The sequence below is a fragment of the Carlito syrichta genome, unplaced genomic scaffold (assembly GCF_000164805.1).
Source record: "Carlito syrichta isolate Samal-C Ts95f unplaced genomic scaffold, Tarsius_syrichta-2.0.1 Scaffold311975, whole genome shotgun sequence".
Taxonomy (NCBI): domain Eukaryota; kingdom Metazoa; phylum Chordata; class Mammalia; order Primates; family Tarsiidae; genus Carlito; species Carlito syrichta.
In genome coordinates, this window is record NW_007256071.1 from 205,134 (window position 1) to 217,996 (window position 12,863).

A 12,863-nucleotide genomic window follows, 5' to 3' on the forward strand; every position below is an offset into this window, starting at 1 on the left:
AATCAAAAAAATCATCCGGGCGTGGTAGCGCGCGCCTGTAATTCCGGCTACTCGGAAGGCTGAGGCGGAAGGATCGCCGGAGCCTGGCAGGTCGAGGCTGCGGTGGCCGGGAGCGGCCACTGCACTCCAGTCTGGGCGACAGTGAGACTCCAACTCAAAAAAAACCCAAAAAACAAAACAAAACAAAACAACATAAATGAACATACTAATAATCATACACTTGGGGCAAGGGGTACCTGCATTTGTTAAATTATTCTTCAACTCTTCTATGTTCTTAAACTGTAAAACAATAAACCCAATATGCCAATTTGAATCTTGCCAAACTCCAACCTCCCTTCTCTAGTCACAGTTATGCCTCTAAGCAGTGCGCAAGGTTGGGACAACTGTTTCCAGGAGAATGTGCTTCCATACTTCCATAATTTACAAATAAAGGGGGAAACACTGCAGCCTGCCAAGGTGAGCCAAGACAAACCTACAGAAATCACAGAGCGTCCATCCGGGCTGCAGAGGCGTGAGACGTGCACGGCCAAAGGTACAGCCAGAGTAAGGCCCCATGGGACAAACAATCAGTGGTGTCGCTGGGTACTGCAGGGGACGGGCTGTGCTCTCCTCACTGTGCATGAGACAGAGAGTAGGCCAGCCCAGTGCAGTCCCCCAGGCAGGCATCTCACAGTCTTCAGGACCCCTTTGTGCAGGGAGCAGAGGAAGCTTCTCCTGTGAGAAAGGGGCTGCAGAGGCAGCAGAGTCTGGGCAGAGACTGGATTGGGGAGGCGGGGAGGACTCTGCCCTGGGAACAGCCCGGTGGAGAAGGGATCTAGAGGAAGACATGCAGCACAGAAAGATGCTCGAGGCTGGAGGCTGATGGGCCATCAGGGTGGGCCTGGAGGCCCAGGGTGCTCTGTCTGCCTGCACAGCGTCTTAAACACTGGGAATGTCAACGTAAACATCCCCCATGAACACGTAGAAGATCGACACATGGGCCTGTGTCCCCCATGGAACACGGCCAGGGCCACAGCTGAGCAGCAGGGAAGGTCCAGTCTCAGCCTATGTGACAGCAAGCCACAGCCTCCTGGGCCAGGGGAGGAGGCCTCGCCCCAGCACCTCCCCCAGGTCCCGCCCGGGTCCCGAGTGGGACGACGCCATGTGTGGGCAACCTGGGTCATCCCCTGGATGGCTGTGGCGGGCTTGAGCCTGGACACCTCATGCCCACCCGCACCTTGGCCCCTCCCGCACCCCCCTTGTGACCCCGAGGGCGGTACCTGAAGTCCAGGAAGGCACAGTACAGGAACAGCTGGTTGCTCTCGTTGGTGGCCTCGCTGTACTGCTTACGAGTCTGAAATGAAATGGACAAGCCTGTGATGCTGCTGGAGACAGCCGGGCGGCCTTGGTGCTGCGCACGGCCCCCAGTTTCCGTCTGCTCCCAGCGTGGCGGTGGTCTCACATCCCCCGGCCATCTCACACCACCCTCTCCTCGGCCCGCGCTGCCCTCTCCCAGCTCAGGCCTCCTCACCCCAGAGACTTGGTGCCTGCCATATCCATCCAGCAGGCAGCTCCTACCTAGGACGACCCCAAGGCTCCCCTCACTCCCATCTCTGCTCAGGTGTGAATAACTCAAAGAGACCTTCTGGCAGTCCCAGCCTCACCCACCCTGGCCCTTCCCTCTCCTGTGTCTTCACGGCACTGCTCACATGTGGCACAGGGTGTATTTACTTGTTCATTTGTACACGACAACAAGGACAGGACCTCTGTCTGTCTCACTTGCTGCATCCCAGGGCCAAGGAGTATCTGGCATACAGCAGGTACTTACTAAATGTGTGTTCAACAAATGAACCAAAGAAAGAGTGGGACATGGACCAGCGATCCGCCCTTGCTGCTGGGACCTGTGCCCCCTCCTGGACACCCCGGGGCTCTGACACCTGAATGAGAGGCTGGCCTCCTCTAGCCTCGGAGCCAGGAGGTGTGGAGGCCGGGACACCATCGGAGTTCAGGGCTGCTGGAGGCGGTGGGTGCATGGTGTCTAAGCCCCTCTTCTCGGATGGCCATGTCCCCTGGGTGCTGCCATTTATGCCCGTTGTCACCCCCGTGAGACCCTTTCCCTCACCCAGGACCGCAAGCCCTCAGTCAAGCCACTGGCTTGTGTGGCACAGAGTAGCAAGACATGCCCTCGACGGCACTGTTCTGGCACCCCCTCGAGTCCCTTTCTTGCCCATGAAGCAGCCGCGCAGGCCCCATCAGACACCTGGGGACCCACGGCGGGCAGGCTCACAGCACGCCCACCTTCGGAGTCCACCGGCCTTCCAAGCTCAGCCCTATCCTCTCAGTGCTGCTCTAACCAACATCTGGCAAAACAGACTCTCCCCACCTTTTGCTTTTCTACCTATGTCTTAGGGTTGTTTTTATACATTATGGGATCTCTCAAACGACCTGGAAAAGACGTTTCTCCTCTGTCTTCCCAAAGCCATAACCTGCCATGAATCTATGTTCCACACAGAGGGCCCCACGTCCCGAGGCCACCTGAGGCCATTCGCAGGGAAACTGAGGCACCAAAACCCACATCACAGAAGAGACCAACACCCAAGACAGGCGCAGGGTGGTGCGGAGGCGTCCTCACCCCAGGCTGCCCATCCAAGCCCCTGGTACCCAGCCTCGTACGTATGTTCCCAGGAGCAGGTGTGCTTGTGTGGCAACCCCGTGGGCCAGCAGCCAACCTCACACAGAGCACGAAGGCCAGGCTGCTTGAGGTGCGAGGGACTGTGGCCCTGTCTCCATCCCATCTCCCAACAGGCTCCAGCTCTGTCTTGGGCCACAGAGCGGCAGGTGCCCCGGGCCAAGGCAGAGGCTGAAGCAGACTCGAGAAGTCCTGACACCGACCAGACCAAAATCCCTCTTCACATACCGCCCTGCGACAAGCCAAGCACGTGTGGCCCCAAGGGTGGGAGGCAGACAGCATGTACTCGGGTCTGGAGCCAAGAGCACCCAGGATGGAAACATCGGCTCCTGGGACGGGGCGGGCAAGAGACCTCCTTGTGTGTCTGGAGTTCACGACTGAACTGGAAGGCCATGCCCCAAAGCCTCCCAATTCCATCTCGTGACATTTTTCAGGGGCAAAAAAAGCAACAGAACAGAAAATCCATATGGTGTGTGCCTGGAATGAACACATCCACCTGCTGAAGGGCCCCTCCGCCATCCTCAGAGCTCACGTCCGGCAAGAAAATCAATATGTCAGCGCACTTACAAAAGTGTTACAGCCTTTCCATTTGGCTCCTGGGCCGAGGCTATTTCAAATCTCATCTAGCGTTTAGAGTTTTGCTTTTCTTCTCTTTGTTCTTCTTGTCATGAAATCGGTCAAAGAGTTTAAGTCCACAAGACCCGATCCATTAATCAGTCTTGTATTTCTTTGCTTATAACTGGCCTCTGTCCAGGAAGAAAAGCCTTTAAACTTTCAGAAGCAACAGGTATGCGGTGACTTCCAGGGGGAGGATAGTCAGGGTTCAGAGGCCCGTGTGTGGATTCTGGTCAAGATCAGTACAGAGCCCGGTGGCCTCAGCCCACTGCCGTCCTCGCCTTGACAAAGTTGTCACACATAGGGCTGAGTGGTCTCACCTGTCCCAACACCAAAGCTTCCCTCCTCACCCCTCTGTGTGGTGGGTAAGATGAACATTCTTTTGCTCCTACTAGAATGTCTGGAGTTCTGCCCTAATGTCAAGTCAAACAAATCCTGGGACAGGGAAGAAATCCATGTGACCAGAGTTGATGGAGGGAGCCCCCCAATGAGACACAAGTGGCCCCTGGGTCTGGTCCTCTGGTGCATGCGGTCATCAAACCCAGCAAATCCGGTGTCTAGAATGGAGCACATTGGTGTGTCTAGTCCCTGACCCTGCTCAGGCCCAGCTCCCGCCTGTCCAGGCTCCAAGGCTCCACAGGATTCCGGAACGAGCCCTGGGCCCCTGTGGTGACAGTTGGTGGCTTCAGAGATGTGGCTGTGATACTGGAGGCCCTGGTGGGGGCCCCAGAAACCTCCCTCCAGAAGGACACGTTCTCAGTGATCCGATGCAGAGATGAGGAAGCTGGCCTGGGCCTCTGTCTGGGGTGGCCCCTCCTCCACTCACGGGGCCCCTGATCAGAAGGAAGGTCTGGAGGAGACCTGGGTGCCCTGCAAGGTGGGCCCACCTCCTGGGGGCTCAGGCAGCTCCCGTGACATCTGAGCAATGTGCGTTCGCCCTTTAGCCTCACCAACAACAGCCGTGGTGCTCAGAGTTGCAAAGTCGCCAGCTACAAGACCACGTTTCCCAGACTCCCGTGCCAGCATGGTCAAGTGACAGAATTCTGGCCAATGAAATGCAGGGGGAACCAGGACTCCTGGGGGCATTCCTTTAGGGGTGGACTCAGCCCTCCCCCTCCCCCTGCCAGGGATGTGGCTGTGGTACAGGAGGTGAACAGCCCTTTTATAACCTCAAGAAGGCATCGTGGAACCCAAACCCCACAGTGAGGAGGGGCCCTGAGGTCATGTCGGGGCCCTGCCAGCCCTGACCCGCCTTCCTCAGGACATCTGCTGAGAAGAAAGGCAGGTCCCCCTGGGGACACCTCTTGGCTACTTTTTCTGCAGCTGAACACTAAATCCTTAACAAATACAGAAAAACAAACAAGTTTCACCCTGCTATCCCAAACCATGGAGTATTACTCGCAATGAAGAAGTATAAACTCTTAGTACACGCAACAGCTTGGGTGGGTCCCAGGGATATTACGCTGAGTGAAGAGAGCCACTCAAAAGGTTACACATTGTATAATTCTACTGACAAGCCGCCCTCCAAATGACAAATCACAAAGGTGGAGAACAGGCCCCTGATTGTCAGGAGTCGAGGATGGCGGAAGGAGGGCAGGTCAGCAACGAGGCGATCTCTGGGAGGTCCCTGGCTCAGCACCGTCTCTTGGTGGCTGTGCCTTGAATCTACACTTGCTGCATACACTCAGCAACGCGGCTCCCTGGGTTTGAGGCTGCACTATGTCTGTCATCTGTCACCACGGGGGAAACTGGTGACGGGTACACGAGACCTTTTTGTAACTATTTCTGCAACCTTCTGTGCATCTATCATGCTTCCAAAATAAAATGTTTGAAAACGTTAAGTCATCAGCAGATCAACTATAAACAAGCCGAGGATTCCAGCTAAAGAAGCACAAGCTTGGGCAGGACAGAGAGTGCCTGAACCTCAAGCCAGAGACCTCAAAACTTAAGTCTCCTTTCGACTCGCTGAATTCTGCCTTGGAATACAGAATTGGTAAGAGAGCTGGGGGACAGCGGGTGACAGGCTGTTACTGGTCCCAAGTCTGAAGTTGTCACGCAGCCAGGCGTGGTTCCTCCCGATCCTCCTGCAGCACAGAATCCCAGTCTGGGTCACTGGGGAGGGCAGGGAGGGAACCCCAGGGGAGAGGCTGGGAGGCTCCTGACGCCGGGTCTTGACCTTATGCGCCTCCTTCAAATTAGATAGGTGACCGCACAGGGTTTGTTCTGAGGCCTATGACGAGGGGGCGGGGGAGGCAGAGCGTCACAGAACAGATGATTCTGAGCTCGTGCCCAGGGGCGAGTCTCCAGAGTGGTCCAAACCCCAACAGCGAAGGCTCCCACAGAGAATGTACCCCAGGAAGAGGGCTACGCCAGTTCCATTCTCCATCCAGGTAACGAGGACGCGAGACAGGGATCCTGCAGGACTAAGTTCTCCAAGACAGAAGTTAGGAGACCTGATCTGAGCTCCTGAAACACTGCGATGTGATGAGAAGACAGCCCAAGCCCCTAAGCCTCGCTGAGGCCAGGATGCCGTAAAAGCCAACCTCTCTGCTCATCGTACACCCATCACAGGGTCCCAGCACACAGCGGAATGTTCCCGCTAGTGCTGCAGCTCTTCCCAAGTGCCACAACGGCCCAGAAGTCACCTTGCATGGTTCAAAACGAGAGGAAGCTCAACTCTGGGAACTTCCCAGGAATTTCCCCAGAAAATCCTGGGAGAATCCACCCCTTCATTAGCACAGAATTGAGAGACAGAGCCTTAGACAGTGTCACCCTTGGCTGCTACTCTGCCTACGATAAACTTGCTTTCATTTTCTACTGAAGGTTGGTGCTTGAATTCTTTCCTGCACAAAGGCTAGAACCCTCTTGGTCCACTGGGCCTGGGACAGAGGGGGTGGACTGAGTCCCCAAGAGCCCGGAATGACACAGCCCATGAGCTTGGCCCAAGGATCATGTAGGCTGGTCAGGACGGCAGCAAGGTTGTGATTGCACACCCTAGAATTCCCATTCAAAAGAAACCAAGGGTAGCATGGATAAGGCAACTAGGAGAGGAGGGGGGAGGGACGGACAGAGAGAGGGACAGTTGTCTTCAAGGGACACCAAGTTTCACAGCTGGGGAAATTGACTCTGACTTTGTTGGTAATAGATGAAGAACCAGAGTCCAGTCCCTCTGGCGAGGCAACCATGGCTGCTGGTGTGCCTGAGGGGACTGCTGGAGTCCACAGCCTCTCTGGTGGATGGGCACTGTCACCAGGACTGATGCAGCCAGTCGCTGTGTGGGATGGCCCAGCTAGGAGTTTCTGGCCAGCATCCTTGTGCTTGGGCAGTGTCCCCTCTCTGCTGGCAGGCCTTCTGAATATCACCCTGCTGCCACTGCCTGCCAGGAGTACCTTCTCCCGAGCAGCTTGACCTAATATGCCCAGCAACCACAAAGGGCCAAGCAAGCAGTGCCCACTCCAAACACTCTGCCTCCATGGGCAAAGGCTGAGAGGACGGCCAGGCTGTGTTGCTGGTCCCAGGCAGCCCAGGCGAGGGGTGTCAGAGAAGACGGATGTGGAGCCACGGAGAGCAGCAGTGTGAAGCCAGCAAGCCCGGGGAGCCCAGCAGCCATGCATTGCCCAGCTCTCCACAGGATGCCAAGAATGCTGAGCGGGGCAGACATCACCCACGTGGCAGCACCAGGGACGCAGCCTCCCCCACAGTGAGGGCAGAGGACGTCTGCTAAAACAGGATTTAAATAAGACCCAGAGTTACAGTACAACCAAAACATCTAGGATCCAAGTGAAGATCGTGTGTCATACCAAGGACCGGGAAAATTGCAACTTGGAGGAGAAAATGAAATCAACACACCCCAGCGCCGAATGACGCAGACAGCAGAGTTATCTGATGAGGATTTGTAAAGCGGCATTATAAAAATGCTTCCACAGTTACACATACGCTTGAAATAAACAAAAACAAGTCATCTCGGCAAAGAAACAGAAGGTTCAGGCTGGGTCTCCCTTATCCAAAATGACTTCGGACTTTTCCAGAGCTTGGGTTTTTGCATGACGTTCACCTGGCTGGGCACCCCTCACCTGAAAACCCAAAACCTGAACAGCACCAATGGGCACCTCTCTCACGCATCCCGTCGGGGCTCAAGGAGCCTCGGATTTCGGAGCCTTTTGGATTTCAGATTTTCAGGTGAGTGACACGCAGCTCAATGAGGGAGTGAACGGGAGTTTCAGATGAGGACAGTAGCTGAAATACTAACCTCGGTGGGGCCAGCATAATCCAGCGAGGATGGAGAAAGTCATTGTGTCCTCTGTGATCATAATATTGTCACCGTGAAGAAGGAATGACTTGAAGAAAGAACAGCAGACACTACCCCATCTGAACAACGCAGATAAAACAGACTAAAAAAAGGGAGCAGCCCCTTGGGGGCCCATGGGCGCATCAGCGAAGACATGGCATCCACGTCGTCTGAGCTGCACCGGGAGGAGTGTGGGGGCTGGCACACACCAGGAAAGAAGGGCTGAGGGGTCTTAGATTCGGCAAAACCCACGATTCTAGAAGCTGAGCAAAGTCCACACAGGGATACCTGAAGCATCGACGCCAGACGCGTCACAATCTGACTTCTGAAAACCAAAGCCAAGTCAAGCGCAGCGGAAGCCATGAGAGGGAAGAGCCCCTCGGCCCGCGGAGAAAGCCTGTGGGCATCCCACTGGGGCGGGGTGGCACCATGTCCATTAGGGCCAGAGGAAGTGGATGGCCACTTGAGCTCCATGCCAGTGGAACCCTCCTTGAGGAATGAAGAAATAATATTCTCAGGGGAGAGTTAAGGAGCTCTGACGCCAGCTGCTTCTTGAAAGAGAAGAAAAAAGAAAGACTCGACACGGCCGGGTGCAGAGAGGTTGGCAGAGTGCAGACATGGCACGGCCTGCAGATGTGCACAGCCGCCTACCTCCGTCTACAGAGGGGTGCACAGCTCATGCTCAGTCATACCCTGGAGCGCCACCAAGCCACCACCCGTGAACCAGCACGTGGCAGCCATGATGGCCAGAGGCCTGTTCCTCGGAGGGTACCTGGACTCTGCCAGCAGAGGAGTCCAGGCTCATGGGGCAAAGATGTACTACGGGACAGTATTAGAAATCCACAAATCCAGAGGAGCAGCCCGGAGATCCTGCACCAGCGTCTGGGGTCTAGGATGGTGCTGTTTGCTTTCTTAAGACTTTTTACTTCCTAATGAAGCTGTGAAGGTTAAAATAACAGAAGCTCATTCTTAGGGTGCACAGAGAAAGAAAGACAGATGTGCACAGATGAAGAGAGCCACGTGGGAGGATGGCAATAGACCTCCAGGGGGACGTGGGAGGGAGCCACACGGGAGGGAGACAAGTGGGAGGGTGGCAGCCGGCCTCCAGGGAGCCATGGGAGCCACACGGGAGACAGCCCCGTGGGAGGGAGCCACGCAGGAGGATGTTGGCAGGCCTCCAGGGAGGAACCGCCGGGTCTCTAATCGAGAGAGGCCGCAGTGAAGACAGAAAAAAAGACGGCTGTTATTCTGTTTTATTCCATCCCCACGGGTGTCCTCGCAAAATTCACGTCTCCCAGAACCTTGGAATATGACCCTATTCGGACGCTGGGCCTTGCAGGTATAACTAAGGTCAGATTTGAGAGATCGCGCTGGATGAGGACAAGCCTGACTCTGATGAGAGTGTCCTCCTGCGGTGGAAAAGGACCCAGACAGAAAGCTGTGAGGAGGCAGGAAAGGACACCGACACAGAAGGCTGTGAAAGGGGCGTTTAGAGAGTAGATGATGCCGCCGTGGCCACAGGGCAGCCAGGGGACTGGCTTGGACGGACGGCGCGTGGAGTCCCCTCCAGGGCTGTGAGAAGCCTTCTTGGCGCTCAAAGCTCGAGGTTGTGGGGATTTGCTACAGCATCCCTGGGCGGCGGCCACGGCAGCCACATCTCCAAGGCGTCAAGGAGTCGGTCTGCTGCCTTCTGAGCCCTCTCTGGTCCACAGTATCTCTCAGCATGCAAGACACCCCTGACACAGGCCAGCCCAGCTCCAGGGGGTGAAGCGAGAGTTTCTCTCCAACACCCACAGGGGCTCACGGTCGGGGGGCGAGCAGCTCTTCCAGCATGGTTATCACAGCGGGTGTGGCATGTGATTATCTCCTGCGACAATTTCCTCAGCCTCAAAAATTACACCCATGTGTCTGCCACAAAATTGTCTCTCTGAATTGTATCCCATTACGCTAATCACTGGGGCCAATATCACCATAATTAGTCAGGTTACTACCATCCTTCCCAGCATCCCAAATCGCAACTCGTTGTCAACATGTCAATGTGGGAGTGCCAGATTCACAGCACAGCCAAGACCTCCCCGACCCCAGGGATCTCACGTTCTCCCACGCTGGACACGGGTGGCAGCCCTCTTTGCATCCTGAACTATGCTGAGCTTTTGCCTTGAAGCACTCGTATCTCTTGTGTGGTCTGGGCTCGAGTTGAGAGAGTGTTGACCCATGAGGGCCCCAGCCTTCCTTCCGCTGCTGTGGAAGAGTTCTCCACCCACCACATCAAAGCTCCGGCTGGTGCCGTGAAGGCTTTTTCCGGATTATTTTTCTTCCCAGGTGCCTCTGGCTCGTGGAACGTCTGCGTGAGGAATTACTTTCCCCCAGACGCCTGGTTAGAATGTCTTCAAGATGTTCCACACTTCACTTTGATGTCATCTGTGCTGTGATATATTCCAAGCAGGAGAAAAGGGAGGCGCAGCTTAAAATACGGTTTCGACAACAATCTAGTCCACCTTTTTCAAATGAATCTTCCACCCGTCCCTCTGCCTGAGTTTCGGCAGAGCCAGCGCTCCAGTGTGGCCAGGTCTGAGCTTTATAAAATGTCCTTTATAAAGATGGCCAGCCGCGGTGGCGCTCGCCTGTGAGCCAGCACTTTGGGAGAGTCAGGCCAGGAGTTAAAGACTAGCCTAGGCAACATAGTGAGACCCCATCTCTAGAAACATTAAAAAGAAAAGAAAATGTTATTTATAAAACTAAAAGGAGCAGGCAGTGGTTTCTGTATCAATTGTCCTGGTTCTGGTCCTCAAGGCCCCTTCTTCCTGAATTGTGACCTAAAGTATAACCTCTAACAGGTATCAGAAAAAGAGTTTACAATCAGAACAAGTGAACACTGCCTCTATGGATGTCAGTGATCCTTGACCAAGAGGAAAAAATATTGTTTTCATAGTCCAGTCTACCAAACAGAGTTCTCAGTATAATCCTTTAGGCTGGAGGATTTGTAGGTCATCAGGAAATCTCAATTACAGGTATGCCCCCGGGAGACCATCTCAGAACCTCCCAGTAAGCACAATACTTTTATTTCTGTGAAGATAATGGCGTGGGTTTAAAAGGTGGTAAAATTCTGGTCTGTTTTACAGCCTGGTTCTATGGCTGATAATAATAGCAGGTTGCGTTTGTGGTCTCAAACCCTTTGAGGTGCCACATTAAAATCTTTCATCACATGAAAGATGAGCCATTCTGCTGGAGAAGAAAGAAGGCGGGAACCTGACAGTCCATGGTCCGGTCTGCAGCCTGGAGGTATGGAGAGCAGTGCTCGGTGAGACCCCGGGCTCTCGCCAGCATCCCCTGACACCCACGTCCCACATCTCATTCTCCCTGTCTTGTGGGCCTCTTTCACAAGCCACAAATAAAGCAGTTTAACCCATGTTTTCCCAGGTCTTCCACACAAATATACAAAGCTTTCTTCTTGAGTCAATAGAAAATATAGAAAGCCTTCCCCTTGAAATTCTCCTCCCACGTATTAAAACCTAACTTTTAAAAAGGTAAATCATGACTCCTATACAGAGATGAAATGAACACATATCAAAGATATTATTCAACTCATTAAGGAATGAAGGAACCCATAAGATGTCCCCGTCACTTCAAAGGAAAATCAAAAGACACATCCAGCTATGAGGTGTCACGAATGCTGGAAGGCATGTGCTTAATAAATTCCAAACTGGCAAAGCTGGTCCATATCCAGGGAGAAAATCAACGGGATCTCCACCAGACAATCCGCACATCAGTGGACAGGAACTGCTTGGATTTGGGACCAGTATTCTACAACTTACAGGGTTGTGAGATAGCTGAGACATACAGAGAACAGATCCTGACAAAGTCAGATGGCCTGACGGTGCCAACTTCCCACCAAACAAATGCAGCGAGTTCTGCGGTGATCTCAAAGTCTCCTACAAGTTTTCCATTTACAGATCAAGTGTACTTAAAAAAAAAATCTACCTTCTCAAATAAAAAAGACAGGGCCAAGTTCAAAAATTAAGTAAGATTTCCATGCACTGGAAATGGAATAGACCCAAAGTGACAAGGGCAGTGGAGTGACAGAGACCGGGTTCACCGTCCACCAGAAGCAGCCACGACAAGGCAAGTCTGCGAATTAATGATCTTTAAGACACTGGGCACCGGGCCCGAAGGTGATGTGAGAAGGACAAGGTGAGCTCTGTAACTGCTCCAGAGAGAATCAGCCTTGAGAGAACCCCCCAAACAAGGCCTCAGGGGGTGGAACCTCAGCAGGATGTCGCAGAGAGTCCCCAGAACTCGGGTCTCCGGGGCAGTGACCAGCGAGGAGGGAGTGGCGCCGAGGGAGGCTCTGGAAACCCTACAGAGGGTCCCCGCGAGTCCTCAGCACAGGCGGGCCCAGCACCTGCAGTGAGGAAATGCCCCATGCAGGGGAAGAACCGTCCAGGGGTTCAGTTGGGGTGTACACAGGGCTAGGAGCAGCCGGAGTCCATGCCAGCTGCACTGGAGAACCCCGGGCCTTACCGCGCCCTGGGGAGTGCTCAGAAGGGTCTGGGCTCATGAGGTGGGCACTCCTTGGCCTGCCTGATGGCCATGGCTTAACCAAATAGTGATGCCGAGAGGGAGGTGCAGATGGAAAGATGCCCGCGATATGATTCCACTATGGGACGCTCCAGAAGGCGTAATTCACCATGCAGAGGAAGCAGGATTTGTGACAGCCTTGGCATGGGGGCCGGGGGAAGGGGAGAGGACAGGGAGGAGAAGGGTTAGAAAGGAGAACCAGGGGATTTTTGGGGTGTTGCACAAGTTTGTTATTGTCACCACTGTGATGGTCTCATGGGTATAGAGTGAGTCTGTTTTGCGTTGCTATAAAGGGATACCCGAGACGGATAATTTATGAAGAAAGAGGTTTGTGGCCGGGCTCGGTAGCTCAGTCTGTAATCCCAGGGCTTTGGGAGGCCGAGGTGAGTGGATGGCCTGAGCCCGCGGGTTCGAGACCCGCCCGGGCAACTTGGCGAGACCTCATCTCGACAATAAATCAAAAAATCAGCCGGACGTGGTAGCGCATGCCTGTAATTCCAGCTACTCGGAAGGCAGAGGCGGAAGGATCGCCGGAGCCCAGCAGGTCGAGGCTGTGGTGGCCGGGAGCAGCCACTGCACTCCAGTCTGGGCGACAGAGTGAGACTCCAACTCAAAAAAAAAAAAAAGGAAAGAGGTTTGCTTGGCTCATGGTTCTGTGTGGCACAGGAGGCTTCAATCAGGCAGGTCCCGGGGTGAGAGTGGAAGCAGGAGAGG

At 54.3% G+C, this 12,863-nt stretch overlaps 1 protein-coding gene across 1 annotated transcript in view; it reads right to left on the bottom strand.

Moving 5' to 3' along the window:
- ADGRD1 (adhesion G protein-coupled receptor D1) overlaps positions 1 to 12,863 on the bottom strand; it is a 148,698-nt gene that overhangs the window by 47,848 nt on the left and 87,987 nt on the right. Inside the window, exon 15 of the mRNA XM_008069382.1 lies at positions 1,260 to 1,333. Coding sequence (XP_008067573.1) covers positions 1,260 to 1,333 — 74 coding nt within the window. The remainder of the gene's footprint in view (positions 1 to 1,259; positions 1,334 to 12,863) is intronic.